At 41.5% G+C, this 16,702-nt stretch overlaps 1 protein-coding gene across 3 annotated transcripts in view; it reads right to left on the bottom strand.

Annotated features, from left to right (window-relative positions):
• Positions 1 to 16,232, bottom strand: part of LOC112246240 (vitamin D3 receptor B-like) — a 101,904-nt gene extending 85,672 nt beyond the window's left edge. The window contains exons 1-4 of one of the 3 annotated variants that reach the window (XM_042324769.1): positions 15,982 to 16,231; positions 15,639 to 15,696; positions 15,342 to 15,421; positions 14,548 to 14,607 (exon numbers count right to left, since the gene is read on the bottom strand). In XM_042324769.1, the coding sequence (XP_042180703.1) occupies positions 14,548 to 14,607; positions 15,342 to 15,405 (124 nt within the window). In that variant the 5' untranslated portion in view covers positions 15,406 to 15,421; positions 15,639 to 15,696; positions 15,982 to 16,231. Of the gene's footprint in view, positions 1 to 14,547; positions 14,608 to 15,341; positions 15,422 to 15,638 lie in introns of all 3 variants that reach the window. The other 2 variants (XM_042324770.1, XM_042324771.1) reach the window with 2 other exon arrangements.
• Positions 16,233 to 16,702: the final 470 nt, after the last annotated feature.

Genomic DNA, 16,702 nt, shown 5'->3' with positions numbered 1-16,702 from the left:
TTAGCAATTACATTTACTTTTTATATTTAAGTATAGTTTAAACCAAATACTTTTAGACTTTTACTCAAGTAGCATTTTAATGGGTGATTTTTACTTGAGTCATTGTCTATTAAGGTATCTTTACTTTTACTCAAGTATGACCAGTGAGTACCTTTTCCACCACTATTTAACACCAAACATCAAGCTTTTCCACCACTATTTAACACCAAACAACAACCTTTTCCACCACTATTTAACACCAAACAACAACTGCTCCTTGGGCGCCGATGACGTGGACATAAATTAAGGCAGCACCTGGAAGACACATTTCAGTTGAATGCATTGTTGTGCAACTGACTAGGTATTCCCTTTCCCTTCCGTAAACCTGACCACAACGTTCCATTTGGAGTGGGTGGTAAAAGCAACATTGTGAACCATTGAACTCAGTTGAATACACCCCAGGCCCAGGTAGTCAATCTAGCAGCACCGACTAACTAGTCGACAGGAAAGAAGAGCTTGCAGAGTGACTCATCCTCTCCGCTTCTGATTACTTCATTCAAATGACTGAAATAACATGCATGAGTCACAACCATAATGATGCATAATTATCTATGGCCAAGACTAAGGAATGGTATCCGGAAGCATATTAGGAACTGTATCCGGATCAGTTGGATGTTTTCAAAGATGATCTGTGCTGGTACTGAAAAACAGTGACAGAGTAGAAGTGCTGATCTAGGATCAGGTCCTCCCTGTCCCTATAGCCTAATTTAATGAATTATGTTCTAAAAGACTGATCCTAGATAAGCACTCTGCTGTGATACTTTGAGCTCTGGAGGACATGGGACTCACGGGACATCTGAACCTAGACCAGCACTTAAACGCTGTTCATTACCAGCAACTGGGACTGTGAGAACCAATAATTTATTACATTATGTAAGCCATATTACTATAGAGCCTAACTATCGTACTGAATTATTGAACAACACCAGGCAGTGGTGGTGTTTGTAGGCGAGAATTCTACTCTTGGAGGAGGTAAAGGGTTTGTTCATCCAGAAATGTGACATCTTTGATGTTTTCATACCTCAAGAAAAGGTCCAGGAAAGGATGCTTGTTGCACCATCAGTATTGTAGGTCCTGCGACATGCATGTCTCATTACAAAATGAATGAGGAAGTTTGACACCATCTAATTAGATTAAATTAGATGACATTAGATATAATTAGGCCAACCTTTATCATTTCTTTAGTTTCCATGTCTCCTAATACAAATAGCAGGATCATATAGGCCTACACAACAGATGGCAATAACAGGTTAAGCGTTACACCTAGGACCACTTTTGTAAACATCTGACAAACTTTGACTAACGGATGAACTATCCCTTTAAAACTCATGCAATCACTTTAAAATGGTCAACTAATAGACTTTAGTATAGGTGCTGTATTTATGCTAAAACTGAAAAGTAGTAGATCAAACACCTGAAGACATTCAATGAAAACAGTAGATGCACTCCCACAATTTCAACCAATTTAACACGGTCAATAAATCAGGGGTGCATGGTGGTTTGAATCTTGTACGGAGGTGTGTACATTTCCAAACATTGTTGCTGTTCGCTGTATCTTCTAACCATTGGCACTGTTGCAAGATCCTATTGCAAAGAGCAGAGCAGTATAGTTGTGGGCAAGCTCAAAACTGACCATGGCAGTGTTCCAACCCTCACAAAATACCTAATTTCCTTGTCTCTTTATTGTTACTGAGCATATAAAAGTGGACAGGTAAAGGGAAACTAGCCATTGGTTTCACCTATCCAGTCGTTCCAGGCTTGTGGTCAAGCAATAAAGGAGATAAGGAGGCAAGGAAGGGGCACTCTGAATGACCGTATCCTGGGATTTCTTTATTCTGTATCTGCTAAAAATATTTGTATCACTTATACAGCACACAGGCTTTTAGTTTGTCAACCTTTTACACACCTGCTGGCTTACCCCTACAAGCTTTGAAACACATCACTTATTAGCAGTTCAGCACATCAGCATTTCTCCTAAACCTTTACCATCATAGTAGACATTGAACGCTTATGACCAAACTGGCTAAAACTCTGTTGTTAGCTGATGGTAGCTATTGCTACTCACATGCTAACCTGAGTGCTAACGTTACTAGCAGCAGTAATAGTAAATTCAGGTATAGTGGATAACACAAACATTGGCTACCATGATATCCTACAAGTTATAGTGGCCAATGATGATCAGGCAGTTCAACTAAAATAAAGACATACCTTGAAATAAACAATTACATTAATCAGATTTGTATTTGACCATTCATTTCTGCAAAACGTGCAATGTTGATGGAGTTGTAGCTTGCTAGCTTATCGCATGCTAGACCCGAGTGGGACAGTTCATTTTGCATGGACCGGTGCACTTAGATAGGTGGCTATCTTTGATTGTTATCATCTACCTGCAAAATAACATGACAAAACTTTTTGGGTACTTTAGTACCTACTTATCCGATTCACTCCATCACAGAAGCCACCAGCAGGCTGTTTCTTTCTTCATCTCAAAGCCACAATGTATCGTTGGTACTGTATATGAGTTTTTGATAAATGTAATTCAAAATGCGAAAATAGAAATGTATAATTATTTTTACAAATTTAAACTTTTGAAATTTTTTAGATGGAATATAATTTGTGAAATATATATTGTGCAGAAATATATATTGTGCAGGATGCAGAGAGGATTTTCTAAAAGTGATCATTTGCCCTAACTTAATGAGAAGGGGAAGGGGGAGAAGGATGCAGAGAGGATTTTCTAAAAGTGATCATTTGCCCTAACTTAATGAGAAGGGGAAGGGGGAGAAGGATGCAGAGAGGATTTTCTAAAAGTGATCATTTGCCCTAACTTAATGAGAAGGGGAAGGGGGAGAAGGATGCAAACAGGAATTTCTAAAAGTGATAATTTGCCTTAACTGCTCACAGACAAGCAGGAAAGAGACGGAATAAAAACTTCACAGCATCATGTCTCAAGAATGTCAGCAATGAGCTTACGGACCACATCCCGACACACAAAAGTCGGAGACGGAATCACATCCAGACCTATAACAAAGCTGGAAAAACTAGAGGGTGGAATGCTGGTGGAGTGAGAGAGAAGGGGGCCTTCTCCGAAACGACGGAGCCCAATGAGCGGCTGGCTCCCTATCACATCACATGACGCAATACCAAAAATGGCTCAGAAATGGCTCCCGACTGCCAAGAAATTCCGAAAAGGAACGAGAGAGAGCGAGAGACAGAGCAAGAGAAAACACAAGGCGATGTGTTTTACTGCATCTCTGGCTGGGTCACTACAAGTACAAAACAGACATAAAACAAATCAGACCTGGAATGACCCACTCCATGGAAAGAGAGAGGGATAGAGAGAGAGGGATAGAGAGAGAGACAGAGAGCGCGTGAGAGAGAGGGAGAGAAATAAGCAACTTTACAAGGCGAAGAGATGTGGGGGAGGGGGAGAAACGTCGAGAAAGAAAGAGTCGGAAACAGAAGCAAACAGAGAGAAAATAAGAAAAGGAATACATAAAAACAGGGATAGAAGTGTCAGAAAGAGGGATAGGGGGGAAAGAAACCCAGTGATCAACAGTGATCAACTGATGGGGGAAAAGAGAGAAACTGGAACAACAGAATAGGCCTGGATAGATACCAGTGATTCAGAAAACTTGAATGTCCTCAAATGTCCACAATTCATCTTGCAGCAGTCATAAAACATATAACATTGAAAAATGTCAAATAAATAGCAAAGGATATTTTTTTTTAAATAGGCAGGGTAAGTGCAATTTCATAGTACAAGTGCTAAGGGGCGGCAGGGTAGCCTAGTGGTTAGAGCGTTGGACAAGTTCAAATCCCCGAGCTGACAAGGTAAAAATCTGTCGTTCTGCCCCTGAACAGGCAGTTAACCCACTGTTCCTATGCCGTCATTGAAAATAAGAATTTGTTCTTAACTGACTTGCCTGGTTAAATAAAGGTAAATAAAAAATTTTAAAGTGCAATTAGTCCAACATTTGTTAAGTTGCAGAATTGCATTTGGAATAAAAGAGTACTTGGTGAGTGAGTAACTGGCAGGGCACACTAGTCCAGTCCTGTCCTCTGATTTCACTCTCAATTCCCCTCTCCTTCATTTCCCTCTGTCATAAACCTCAATTGTCATATTTTGCAATTTTAAAAGCTAATTTCCTGCAATTCTACACATTATTCCAACGAACAAGAAGAAAATTTGCTGCTACATTGTTCACGCTCATGCTCCTCGCTCACCCAATTATTTACTACTAGCTAGTGATAGTGATGCACAAGCTAGGCCTACTTGAAACATCGCTATCTACTGGCAGCATTTACCCACCAGAAGATCAAAAGCCCCATAATAAAAAAATGCTAGAAAACCCTACTAGATTTCTGCACAACTAAACAGAATTTATTATGTTTTTATTTTATTTCGTTTTTGAAGATAAGCTATTTTCTTCATTATTTTATTTTAATAAACTGTTTTTCGCTCCCCAAAATGATTTGTTTCAGTTCACATTTACTATAATAACCTTGGTCTCCACACACACCCCTCTCCAGGCCTCACCGCAAAGCGAGAGAGGCAGGGGCGGCCTGCCCTTTTGCTGGGTCCCTTGCTGGACTCTGGAGAGGGGAAAGACGAAGAGGCAAGGAGAGGCCCGCTTGGACACACACACACAACCCCCCCACACACACACACACACACACACAGCCCTGTCTCTCCAGAGCTCGGGAGTGATTAAGTGCTATCGCTCTCTCGCAAACACACACACACACTCTGAACTAGCAAGGACAGGACCTGACAGACAACAGACATGTGGGTGACGTGAGTGTGTAAGCACTTAGCTCTGGTCCCAGTTACATAACCAAAACCCAAAAGTACAAACCTTGGCAACGTGTACTATGCCTCAATCACCTGCAGGTAATGATGTTGTAACACCTTCTTTGTATCATCATTATGGCCGGATACAAAAGCATTCTATTTCCACTAACTCATACTTACTCACTCATACTATTTACAATGTAACTAACTCATACTTACTCACTCATCCTATTTACAATGTAACTAACTCATACTTACTCACTCATCCTATTTACAATGTAACTAACTCATACTCACTCATCCTATTTACAATGTAACTAACTCATACTTACTCACTCATACTATTTACAATGTAACTAACTCATACTTACTCACTCATACTATTTACAATGTAACTAACTCATACTTACTCACTCATCCTATTTACAATGTAACTAACTCTTACTTACTCACTCATCCTATTTACAATGTAACTAACTCATACTTACTCACTCATCCTATTTACAATGTAACTAACTCATACTTACTCACTCATCCTATTTACAATGTAACTAACTCATACTTACTCACTCATACTATTTACAATGTAACTAACTCATACTAACTCACTCATTCTAACTCATACAGGGACCAAACCAAGCCAGGTGGGTTTCTCCTTTTTCTCAACCCACTGGTGGGCCCTGCATGCAACGTGTTTCCAAGAAGTCACATTATTCTACATGACTAGCCCGGCTATACTTACACACAGTATGCTTTACCTGTGACGTGTCGAGTGTTCGAACCATCAATCACTGGACATTTCAACGTGTGCCCAACACTAATAGGTGGAACTTAACGCGTCATTACGTGCACTATATACAGCATATGGCAAACACCCACACAAAAGCCCAGCTTTCTGTGTCAAATAAAGGGTAGCTCTATAGGAGGCCTAAACTGTTACATATGGGAGAGGAGGAAGTAACCAGTTACAGTGGTCATGGAGGGGGTGGGTTGGATCACTGTACTGCTGTCGCAGGGTGGACAGAAAGCTAATAGACTGTACCAACACGACTGCTCGACCCTCGTACACAACCTGCCATTGTTGTGGCTGTGAATGGCTGGAACGTGAGCCTGCATTACAATGCCCTCGGCTACTGTTCTGGGTTCAGCTCTGGTTGTCCAGCTTTTTGGCCTACGACCCTATTTTGAAAATTCTTGCGACCCCAACCATGTGAAAAGTATTACACAATTAACAACCAATGTTTACTCTTTTTATTTGGGGCTAGGGCAGTCACTTACAAATGAGTCTGACATAATGTATCTTATCTCACCACCACTAATGAGATGGGTGTGCTGAGATGGGTGTGCTGAGATGGGTGTGCTTGATGCATGTCACGTCGGAGCTTCTAAAAGTCAGGGGTCAACAGTGCGCACCTCATCTCTGCAGTCACATCCAACCTGGTTCGATGTTTGGTTTTAATGCAGACGAGAGCACTGATGGTGCTTTCAAAACAACTCAGAAAAATACGAGATCAAATCATGACATCAGTGGTCTTCAGGTCAGAAAGTCAGGGCTCCAGAAAGAATTCAGTTGGATGACCGTTCAAAAAATGATTTTTCCCAGTCTTAGCATTAGAGTTATTAGACACTTAGAGTTCCCAGTTGTCTTGAACGTGGCATTAATGCTCAGAGGGAGACGCCAGGGTATATTCCCTTTGAGTCAGGAACCAAAACTCCATAGTGACACGCAAATGCGTTCGGTCACATGACAGCTCGACCAGCTGTTTGATTTCACTTGCCGGCATGTTCAATTGACCCAGGATCACAGTCAAATGGATTGGGAAGTAGGTCCCAAAAGTAGGGTTGGGCGGTAACCAGACGTTCATATCCTCATACCATCCTTCTCTCACGCCGGGATTTACGGTATTACCAGCTTAGTACACAAGGGGCTCCAAAACCCCCCGCAAAAAAATCCCATTGGCAGTCTACTGCAAGAATGCTAACAAATTGTGCACAAATAATGGGGAATTTCCACGGAGGCTGCTAGCTAAATATGTTAACGAGCATAAACGAAAATTAACAAATTGCAAAGACAGGCAATCCAGCTATACATTATAGGTAGATTATACATATATAGGTAGGAGCTACCAAATGTCATTTTTGGTGAGTGTGAATGAGATACATTGTGAAAATTAACAAAGTTTTGAGGCAAGCTTGTCTGACGGAGGAACAGTACTGGGTACACACTGTTTCTGTTTGGAGTCTGGGAGTCGCTAGGACAAAGGGCCTGCCTGCTCTGCTCGGAGAAGATAGGGGAGGAGCATATGGGCCCAGAACTGAGAGGAGAAAAAAACACAAGGAAATCAAGCTGCAGTGGCAGCTGTACAGATAACTCATGCAAAGGTTTTTGACCTCTCAAACACTGCAGAAAGCTAAAACAATATGATGCGCCGTGACCTTATTCATTCAGCAACTTACTTACAGTACCAGTCAAAAGTTTGGACACACCTGCTCATTCAAGGGTTTCTCTTTATTTTGACTATGAAACTATGAAATAACACATATGGAATCATGTAGTAACCAAAAAAGTGTTAAATGTGGTAGTCACCTGGAATGCTTTTCCGATTACCAGGTATGCCTTGTTAAAAGTTAATTTGTGGAATTTATTTCCCTCTTAATGTGTTTGAGCCAATCAGTTGTGTTGTGACAAGGTAGAAGGTGACAGAAGATAGCTATTTGGTAAAAGTCCATATTGTGGCAAGAACAGCTCAAAAATGCAAAGAGAAACGACAGTCCATCATTACTTTGTCAGTTTCTTCAAGTGCAGTCGCAAAAACCATCAAGCGCTATGATGAAACCGGATCACATGAGGACCGCCACAGGAAAGGAAGACCCAGAGTTACCTCTGCTGTAGAGGATAAGTTCATTAGTTACCAGCCTCAGATATTGCAGCTCAAATAAATGCTTCACAGAGCTCAAGTAACAGACACATCTCAAAATTAACTGTTCAGAGTTGTTCATACCCCGGTATTCGGTATATACAGTATAGCTCCCAAACCTAGTACAATGTTACCACTGTGCCAGCTCCCCCTAAATGCTTTCTAATAAATGGCCTAAAGAAAAGCCCTGTCTGAAATGAAAACAACCCCCTACACCTTTGGTGTTTCAGACCGGAAGGAACTGGATAGGTGTAAGATTAAGTAAGCAATATGGTCGAAGCTCCCATAAGACCATTGCAAAAGACTAGAGGGAATCGCCACCATCACATTGCTGACTTAAGGCATCAGCATGCTTCAATTCGGCTGGCGGCTGGCGTTCCAAACGAGTGTGCTCGCATACACCTTTAAAAGACCTTCACTTGACAAATTATTAAAAAGCTGCAATAGTACTGTTTGTCCATTTTGAGACGCCATAGCCACTTCCTCAAAACAGTCATAATTAATATAAGATAACTCAAGAAATCTGTCATTAATTTTGAAGTTTTTGCTGAGGAGATCTTAGTTTGGTATAGTATTTCTCAATTAAAAAATGTGCATGGAAATTACCTGTCTTTCATTGAATGAAAACAAAGTCTTTATTGAAAATCCATACTATTGACCAGTCACCAACGAAGGGGCATAGACTTGCGACATAGGCTTGCCTCAATAATTTTTTGGGTGTGCCTGAAGAGCCAAAAAATCCTTACCGAAGTCCATAATGAACAAAAACATCACAAACTTTCTACATTATAAATGCAAACTCTACCGAACTATTTTGACTGGGAAGCAACCGGATGCACTTATCCACTCAGTCAGATCTGAAAAAACTGAAGACGTGGGGGCTAGGGGAAGGGAATAGGCCAAGGAATTGGTTTTATTCATCCTGCTTTCTTTCTTTCGATCGTATCATGTTTATACAAGATCTCCCATTCTCTAGGCTAGAGCTGCATGTACCATACATTGATTCTACAGGCCTCCAAACATGTCTGCTAGGCGACTTGACATCTCTACTTCCCTCATCATCACCTCTTTGGCAGAGGAAATGTGATTGAGGGAGGTAGTGTTGTGGGGAGAAATTTGGCATCCCGACTAGGTTCAGATAATCTTATTACACGGTCTTATACATAGCAACAAGGAACTGCACGTTCTAGCACGTTCTAGCAACAAGGAACTGCACGCATGTTGCTGTGTGCCACCGACTTAATTAGGGGCGTGCCACTGTGTATCTTGTCAGTACGTTATCATGCGCTTATAAATGCTCTCGAGTGCATTATGAGGTGATAGTGATGGCAGAGAAGTAGGCATTGGTCGAAAAAGCAAGGAAATTCATGAGCACCACAATAACTACTCCACCCATGCTCTACCAAGGTTTTCCAACACACAGCTTTGACCTGCTACAGTAGATATGTTTGTCTATTGTACTTCAAACTATGTGTAGGCAGGCTGCTTAGGATACAAACTCTGGGTGTGCCGACATGGCCATACTCGTGTTCGGAATTGTATCCGCAAGTTGACAGTTGATAGTCGGATCGGATGATACATAAGTGTTTTAATATGCCTAATTAGATGTTGGCAAAATAACTCACTGCACATTCTCACTGCAAAAAAACCTGCAGATTTGGAGCAGCGTGCAGAGGGGTGGGTCTGTGTGCCTTCAACTTGCAGCAGGCAGCCAAGTTTGCTGTCACTCGGTCAGAATGTGCATCACCGGTTAAACTTTTCCCTACACTTGCCCCGCTTGTTAGATATTATGCACATTGATAGTTTAATAACGTCCTTGCCATGTGATTTATCATAGTAGCAGGCAGCAGCAATCTAAATTGTCAGACCACATACGAGGAAAAGTGATCGGGTGAAATTATGAAGTGAGTGGATGGAGAAACAACTTCAATCGATCCAATCAAAGCAGCAGGATCAATGTACAGACTGCCCTTCTCTTTACACACAGGCAAACGAGCCAGTTAAGGTATTTCGACCACATAGAACCTCACACATGAATCTAATCAAATTTTATTTGTTACATACACATGGTTAGCAGATGTTAATGTGAGTGTAGTGAAATGCTTCTGCTTCTAGTTCCGACAATGCAGTAATAACCAACGAGTAATCTAACCTAACAATTTCACAACAGCTACCTTATACATACAAGTGTAAAGGGATGAAGAATATGTACATAAAGATATATTAATGAGTGATGGTACAGAACGGCATAGGCAAGATGCAGTAGATGGTATCGAGTACAGTATATACATATGAGATGAGTAATGTAGGGTATGTAAACATTATATTAAGTGGCATTGTTTAAAGTGGCTAGTGATACATGTATTACATAAAGATGGCAAGATGCAGTAGGTGGTATAGAGTACAGTATATACATATGAGATGAGTAATGTAGGGTATGTAAACATTATATTAAGTGGCATTGTTTAAAGTGGCTAGTGATACATGTATTTAAAGATGGCAAGATGCAGTAGGTGTTATAGAGTACAGTATATACATATGAGATGAGTAATGTAGGGTATGTAAACATTATATTAAGTGGCATTGTTTAAAGTGGCTAGTGATACATGTATTACATAAAGATGGCAAGATGCAGTAGGTGGTATAGAGTACAGTATATACATATGAGATGAGTAATGTAGGGTATGTACACATTATATTAAGTGGCATTGTTTAAAGTGGCTAGTGATACATTTTTTACATGTATGGCAGCAGCCACTCAATGTTAGTGGTGGCTGTTTAACAGTCTGATGGCCTTGAGATAGAAGCTGTTTTTCAGTCTCTCGGTCCCAGCTTTGATGCACCTGTACTGACCTCGCCTTCTGGATGATAGCGGGGTGAACAGGCAGTGGCTCGGGTGGTTGTTGTCCTTGATGATCTTTATGGCCTTCCTGTGACATCAGGTGGTGTAGGTGTCCTGGAGGGCAGGTAGTTTGCCCCTGGTGATGCGCTGTGCAGACCTCAATACCCTCTGGAGAGCCTTACGGTTGTGGGCGGAGCAGTTGCCGTATCAGGCGGTGATACAGCCCGACAGGATGCTCTCGATTGTGCATCTGTAAAAATTTGTGAGTGCTTTTGGTGACAAGCCGAATTTCTAAGCCTCCTGAGGTTGAAGAGGCGCTGCTGCGCCTTCTTCACCATGCTGTCTGTGTGGGTGGACCATTTACACAGGTGTCCCGTCAATGTGGATAGGAGGGTGCTCCCTCTGCTGTTTCCTGAAGTCCACGATCATCTCCTTTGTTTTGTTTACGTTGAGTGTGAGGTTATTTTCCTGACACCACACTCCGAGGGCCCTCACCTCCTCCCTGTAGGCCGTCTCGTCATTGTTGGTAATCAAGCCTACCACTGTAGTGTCGTCTGCAAACTTGATGATTGAGTTGGAGGCGTGCAAGGCCACTCAGTCGTGGGTGAACAGGGAGTACAGGAGAGGGCTCAGAACGCACCCTTGTGGGGCCCCAGTGTTGAGGATTAGCGGGGTGGAGATGTTGTTACCTACCCTCACCACCTGGGGGCGGCCCGTCAGGAAGTCCAGAACCCAGTTGCACAGGGCGGGTACTATGTTGTTAAATGCTGAGCTGTAGTCGATGTCAGGTAGGGTGGTGATATGGTCCTTGACTAGTCTCTCAAAGCACTTCATGATGACGGAAGTGATTGCTACGGGGCGGTAGTCATTTAGCTCAGCTACCTTAGATTTCTTGGGAACAGGAACAATGGTGGCCCTCTTGAAGCATGTGGGAACAGCAGACTGGGATAAGTATTGATTGAATATGTCCGTAAACACACCAGCCAGCTGGTCTGCGCATGCTCTGAGAACGCGGCTGGGGATGCCGTCTGGGCCTGCAGCCTTGCGAGGGTTAACACGTTTAAATGTTTTACTCACTTCGGCTGCAGTGAAGGAGAGTTTGCAGGTTTTGGTAGCTGGCCGTGTCAGTGGCACTGTATTGTCCTCAAAGCGAGTAAAGAAGTTGTTTAGTCTGTCTGGGAGCAAGACATCCTGGTCTGCGACAGGGCTGGTTTTCATTTTGTAATCCGGGATTGACTGTAGTCCCTGCCACATACCTCTTGTGTCTGAGCCGTTGAATTGCAACTCTACTTTGTCTCTATACTGACGCTTAGCTTGTTTGATTGCCTTGCAGAGGGAATAGCTACACTGTTTGTATTCGGTCATGTTTCCGGTCACCTTGCCCTGGTTAAAAGCAGTGGTCCGCGCTTTCAGTTTCGCGCGAATGCTGCCATCAATCCACGGTTTCTAGTTGGGGAATGTTTTAATAGTTGCTGTGGGTACGACATCGCCAATGCACTTGCTAATGAACTCGCTCACCGAATCAGCGTATTCGTCAATGTTGTTGTTTGACGCAATGCGGAACATATCCCAATCCACGTGATCGAAGCAATCTTGAAGCGTGGAATCAGATTGGTCGGACAAACGTTGAACAGACCTGAGAGCTGGAGCTTCCTGTCTTAGTTTCTGTCTATAGGCTGGACCCAAAGACAGTACAGTGTGGTTTAGAAACTCTGTGACTGACTGACATGAGAAAGATGCTTGCTGGCACCCGAATACAAACAATACTCGGCTCACAAACGGATCCAGAAAATTGCCCATATCCGTTACTTGTTTTGTCTGACTAATCAGCACACCCCTCATTCAAACCTCATCAAACCTCATCCAAACAGCCTAATTCATTCAAAGTGTCTATAACATACCACTCTGTACATCCTACATCCATATACATAATACAAGCCTATATTGCATGTTATACCCTGACTAGACCAGCCACATCGCGTGCGCGATCATTGCAAAATAAATGTACACATACAGTATATGTTATTCCATTATTTCATCCAAACTGCTCACAGGCGTCTGCATAGCCAGGCACTAAAATAAAACATTTATTATATTTGAGACGCTAGACGTGCTGCAAGTACTGCCTCTCCCATCTACTCATTGGTTTTCAGGAGAATACTAACCCACGTGGGTGAGAGCTTATTCATAGAAAATTAACTAGAAACTAACTTAGTAGGTTTCCTCTTTAACTGTGGATTAATTGTCAGAGTAGAGACTCGAGGTCAAAATTATACAAAGATCCAACAACAAAAAGGCCCATTCATGACACACAGGTTAAGGTAAAATAACAACCCAATGTTCACCTCCCAGGACAAATTAGTTAGCAACAGCAAGCTAGCCAAATGTCCATGAATATTTAATGTGTGTTTCAACCTGTCCCCAAATGAATATAGTTGGTTCACAGTTGCTTTCGCTATTTTAACCTACGTGTCATGAACGCGTCTGGTGGGGACTGACAAAATCAACATGCACACGATACCGCACGCGCAGGCCGGTTTGGTCAAGGTGTTTACCTGTCATACACATCATAGAGATCTATCTCTAGGGGGTAACATATAACTTTAGTCAGCAGTAGGCCTACCCCTACCCCTACCCCATCATCAAGAAAACAAGGGGGTCATACTTTACATTACAGTGCTCTTAGGACTCGCTGTAATTACTAACAGTAAGTGTACACAGAGTACAGGGTAAATGCTATTGTCATGACTTATTGTTACAATGTACTCGCACTGTAAGTAGGATTATGGTATGGGTTTGGGGTAGGGCTAAGGTTTACATTAGGTATACTGTTGTAATACAGTAAAACAATGAGTAGGCCTGATGCTCTTTACTACACTGTACTTACAGAAATATTTACACAGGAATAAGAACATGGTTATGTAAAGTGTTAATACATGAGGATATTCTAATCTGGTTGAAGAGGTTTATTGGTCTAAACATTTTCAATCGTCTAGGCCTGAGTAAAGTCAACATGAGAGAAATAACATATCAAAATCACAGAGAGATCAAGCACAAATAAGGTACCCTGATATCGCTCCACTAATCTTGATAGCTCGGGGGAAATATCAAATTCACATTTTCGTTGGATTCATTAGTGCCAACGAAAGTGTGCTACATACAATAACATGACCTGTTGGGCCAGTTGACTCAATTCCCTTAGAGAGAGGCAGTGATAGTGAACACTTATATGGCATCACTCGTCAACACTTTTGGCTACAAAGGCTGCGTAGAAGGAAAACAAAGGACATTACCCACTTCTAAATGGAAACCGGAGCCGTGTTCAGTAGGAGCAAATGGGACAAAACGTTTTGAAACAGAAAAGGTGCTGCATGTGAACGTGTCCAATAAGAGCAATGATTTGTTTTCAGTTTGAAATCGTTTTCCGACCTTGTGTCCTACTGTGACTAAAGACACAACTATGACAGAAAAAAAAGAATGTGAGGTAAGGCTACTTACACGTCATCTATTTCCAGGATAGTTTTAGGCACATGGTGATACATTTGACAAGAAAAACAAATATAAGCCCTTACTGATTTTATTTAAACATCAGTGGCAGTCAGTGCTGTTTAATATTTGGGAAGAAAACATTTTTGATTTATCAGCATGGCCTTATTTCTATTAAAGCATATTGAATGACTGTCATTCATGTTCCATTCACCCAGCTCAATGTAGCATCAATAGGTTTAGTCTACTACATGATACTCAAATTTTCCCTATACCCATCATGAGGTTGCTACAACCTAGCCTACGAATTAAAAGTGTATAAGGTAGAGACAAATTGGATTAATCAATGTGACAGATAGTGACACATTCAATATTGCCTTGAACACTCTTGCCTGCATCTAGCTGATCTAGGATGTCCAAACAGTTGCAAACGAGAGTTTCTATTGGACAAATTCAGGTAGGTTTACCCATTTCATTCCATTTTGCAATTGTCATCTCAGTCTCCAGACTTGAACCCCGTTGAAAACCTGCGGTTTGAATTGAAGAAGGCAGTCCATAAGGGTAAACAAATGATATCAAGGATCTGGAAATATTCTGTATGGAGGAATGGTCTAAGGTCCCTCCCAAAGTGTTCTCCAATTTCATAAAACATTTGAGAAAAAGGCTCAATGTTATCCTCGCAAGCGGACGGTGGAAACAAGGGATCCAATCATTTTGACCCCTACCTTCTTAGGTTTTTTTTAAAATTAATTGTTAAACAACACCTATTTTTCAGCACAATTGTATTAGTATAAAATAATATAATTGTTTTCTCTTTTGGACCATACAATACAGCTCAGTATTTGTATTATTTATTTGATACAGTATTTTTTGATCATCTCCATCGAGGGACTCAATAATTCTGGACCCCAGTGGATTTGATTTAACCTACGTATTGAACCCATTAAGAACATGGTAGACGTTAAATCAAAGGGAAAACTTGCCAGTGTGAGACACGGGAGGCCCATTTTGAAGGTCTAGTAACAGAAGCCTAAAATGTAACTCATGTTATGTCAAATAGTAGTAGTCTGGCATATTTGGGGCAAGGGTGTCTGCAAAACACTCCAGCTTTTAAAGTGCTTATCTAGCTACATTTTTTCAAAGCTATGGCAGATAATAAATATTTTGGGAATCTGGAGCTGAGATTAATTGCAAGAATGGATAGATGTATTGCATGAATGTATATGAATGCATGGATTTAAATCAGATCAAAGTACCTTACCTGAGATTTTGGCATGCCGTTGTTTGTAGATGGAGGATAAAGACTTGACAACTCTCTTAACCATTTATGTATCTCTAATCCTGAAAAAGTAGAAATTGGCTTAATCAATTCAGACATTGTTTCCGACAGTTTCGTTGCTTGAATAATAACATTTGTATCTCTGTAAAGATAATGTAAGACAATAATTTGAGCAACATGCGTGAAATGGTTGGATTGTAAAGATTATTTTGGTACACTGACATCCTTTAACACTGCGTTCATTTTGAGCTCGAGCAGCAGAGCATGCGAGTTTCATACCTGTGTACAACTTTTCCCAAGACCAAGTTGCCCTTAGTCCGTTTTTCGTCGTCAATATCTATAGAAAAAAAATCCTCTCCATGTTGAATTGCAGTAAATATGTTCGATACTGTGTAATAACTGCGTATTACAAAGACCCGTACGTGATCGACTCGAAATGTCAAAACTATCACGCCCAAACGAAGGCTCTAAATGCTGGCTCTAGAGCTGATACTGATCGTTAGCGTGTAGGGCTGGTTAACCCTAATTGCGCAATCAGTTTTAGGCGATGTATCAATTGTATTCAGACAGAACGCGACTGCTATGAACGAAAACGCCTAGTAATAATGGTTACGGTATTTACCTTTTTGTCATGCTCTACAAACGGCGAATTCTATAGAATAACTGTAAAATCCACTGTCTTGCCAGACCCTAAATAAATGGCCATTACTTTTTGTTATGCCCCGCCCATGGACGTCCACAGTATATAATATGTTCCGTAAACCTCTCCAATAGCCAATCAAAGGTGCAATCTGCGTTAATCCCGTGTTTTGGTTGGTGGCATTTTACACCAACCCTGCCATGCTTGGTCGAGCCAAATGCTCGTAACGTGTGCGAGCTAGTCCCCTTCCCCCAAACACAGGGGTGTGTCATGACGTCAGAGGTAACGAAGAGGTAAACAACTTTGACCGCGTGAGCTTTAAAGCAACATTGTTTCACCGCAAGCACTGATCTACTACAGCGCTACCTACTATAACGTTGTAACAATATATTATATGCACTGAAAAGGAAACGATATGATTATCTGCCACAAATATGTGCTATGCACTACTCTTTGTTATGTGGCCACATGTTTTGTGAGGTGGCAGCATTGTAATAAAGTATTGCGTTACAGGCTAGGAATTGAGCGTAGTAGTGTCAGGATGGATACATGACACCGATCATTTCATTGTCTCTGTGTTTGTATTATTATTTTCATCTTACTCAGCATTGTGCGTATGCAGAAGCGTGTGCGCATGAGAGCAAGAGGGGTGTGTCTGCAGTGTGCTGCGGATGTCCTGTCAGCTGCCTAAAGTAGCAGAAAC

This window comes from Oncorhynchus tshawytscha, linkage group LG07 (genome assembly GCF_018296145.1).
Source record: "Oncorhynchus tshawytscha isolate Ot180627B linkage group LG07, Otsh_v2.0, whole genome shotgun sequence".
Lineage (NCBI taxonomy): Eukaryota > Metazoa > Chordata > Actinopteri > Salmoniformes > Salmonidae > Oncorhynchus > Oncorhynchus tshawytscha.
This window is presented reverse-complemented; position numbering and strand designations above follow the sequence as displayed.